Below are 2,226 nucleotides of genomic sequence, written 5' to 3' on the forward strand. Positions count from 1 at the left end.
ACATCCTATAATGGGGTAGTTAAACCATTCCCATCTATAACGTTATATGCGCTTTGGTTGTTTATTATTTTCCTCTTTTACTTAGTAGTATATCCAGCACGTGTCTTCTCTATACTCTATCTATCTAATGGATACGTGCGTGGGATTTTAGTGGTCTAGGTAGTACTATGGTATATAGTTTACTTCCTCGTTCTTATAAACCTTATACGTGGGCCAGTTCTTGTATATTATCTCTGCCTAATCCCATTGTTCCTTCGAGACCTTGGCTCCTCCTTATGGTTCGAACGTGATGGGTTGGATATATCCATCCAAGTGCATCACTACCCTATAGGTAAGGTCGCCGTCTCGAGGTTAATTAGGTTCTAGAAATTCCTATACATTTGGCGTATCACTACTTAATCCGGGTTCTGGTGTATAGTTGGGTGTTATTAGGTTATTCTTAAGGTGTTGGCCTTAAGGGTAAGGAGTAGGAGATTATATAATCTCTTCTATATCTAGCTCTTCCTCTACACTAAGGTATACGTCCGAGCCTCTATTTAGGTCTTTATATAGTCGTGAGTTAGGTAAATCTAGTTAATCCTAATCTTCAATCTTAAGCTTCTTAATGTTAGTAATTATTATCTATTCTTTATTAGTTGCCTCTACATTGCTGGTAGATAGTACATTTAACTGTACGGTTCTTATAACCTTATTCTTAGAACGGCAGTTCCTAGTGATATGGCCTAGTTTGCTATATGTAAAATATTTATGGGTCTTAGTCGTCCTTGGTCGACTTCTATCTAAGACGCGTGGTTTAGGCTTATGGAAGCCTAATGCCTTTCCTTTTTTTTTACTTAAGTAGTTAAACTAGATATCTTCTATAGGTGCGTAGCTATACGAATTCTATAATTATTATTAGTAAGGTTTAGTTAACTTCTAGTAGATAACTAGTGGTGGTTACCTAAAGCTTACTCTTAGGTTCCTTATAAGATCCTATTATAGATTGTACCATTCTCTATTAATCCTAATACACTCATTATATAAGTCCTTAAGGGTATTAATAAGTCTACTACTACGCTATAGTTCCTTATATAGTTATTTCTTAAGTCCTTATTTATACATTTATATTAATAATTTATCTTCCTAGTCTAGTTATATAGCGTACTTGCGGAACTCTATAGTATACTTAGCTATAGAACGTTATTAAACTAGGGTTTAGATGGTTCGTGTGGCTATTGCTTCCTAGTTAGTAATTCTAAACATCTATTTAACACCATTCTTAAAGTTCTTATAATCTTTAATAAGTGTAATAACGCTAAGGTTACTTTATACATAGTTAGGGTCGACGTTATTATTATTAATATCTTATTATTATACGCGAGTTGTGCCATAGGTAGTAGTAAAACCCAGTTATTTTTCTAATTATTATAGTATATTTAGAGATACGTTTCCATAGTCTAGTTTATTCTTTCTATTTTTCCGTCCGTCTATGGATGATAGGCTGTTAATAGTTTTTATTTTGTTCCAATGAGTGCTGTGAACGTGGTCCAAAAGTTTAATATAAAGAGTTTATCTCTATCGCTTATAATTGTTTTTGGCATACCATGGTGTCACATCCATCTATCCATAAAGAGATACGTGAGTTCTTTCGCTGTAATCTTCTTAAGGCATGGAACAAGTTCGACATAGCTAGTAAGTTAATATATAATAACGAGTATACTATTATATGAGACTTCTATAGCTGGATTAATTGACTTTAGTGCTTATATTTCTCCGTATTTAAGATGTGTGCCATGTTTGTTCTTTTGGCAATCTACGTATTTTTAGATATATGCTGTTACAGCTTCCTTTATACCCCTAAAGGTATAGTTTCTTTGGATAAGTTCCATTATCTTAGTGATGCCTAGGTGTCCGTATATAGGGTCATCATGATATTATCTAATAATCTTAGTCTAGAGATGCTTTAGTACTTCTTAGTTAATAACTAAGAATTGGTTGAGTTCTACCATTGGTTCTAGAGATCCATCTTTAGCTTTATAAAGGATTGTGGAGAATGTCTTAACCTTTTCTCCTACCAGGTTACTTTATTAGCTAAGAGCGTCTACTCGTCCGTTTTCTTTTCCTACTATATAGATAATCTTGAACTTATACTACCTAGTGGTCTATAACCATCGCTGTTGTCATGGCGTAAGTTCTTTAGTTATCGTGAACTTTAGTAAGTTCTTGTAATCCGTGTAGATTTCTAGC

General features: G+C 33.9%; 1 protein-coding gene across 1 annotated transcript in view; it reads left to right on the plus strand.

The window, feature by feature from the left end:
- Positions 1–656, plus strand: part of CC84DRAFT_1193195 (ankyrin) — a gene marked incomplete at its 3' end in the record, with an annotated part of 2,517 nt that extends 1,861 nt beyond the window's left edge. Inside the window, exons 4-5 of the mRNA XM_018181281.1 lie at positions 260–312; positions 636–656. Of these exons, the coding sequence (XP_018039686.1) occupies positions 260–312; positions 636–656 (74 nt within the window). The remainder of the gene's footprint in view (positions 1–259; positions 313–635) is intronic.
- Positions 657–2,226: the final 1,570 nt, after the last annotated feature.

This window comes from Paraphaeosphaeria sporulosa, assembly GCF_001642045.1.
Source record: "Paraphaeosphaeria sporulosa strain AP3s5-JAC2a unplaced genomic scaffold CC84scaffold_2, whole genome shotgun sequence".
Classification (NCBI taxonomy): domain Eukaryota; kingdom Fungi; phylum Ascomycota; class Dothideomycetes; order Pleosporales; family Didymosphaeriaceae; genus Paraphaeosphaeria; species Paraphaeosphaeria sporulosa.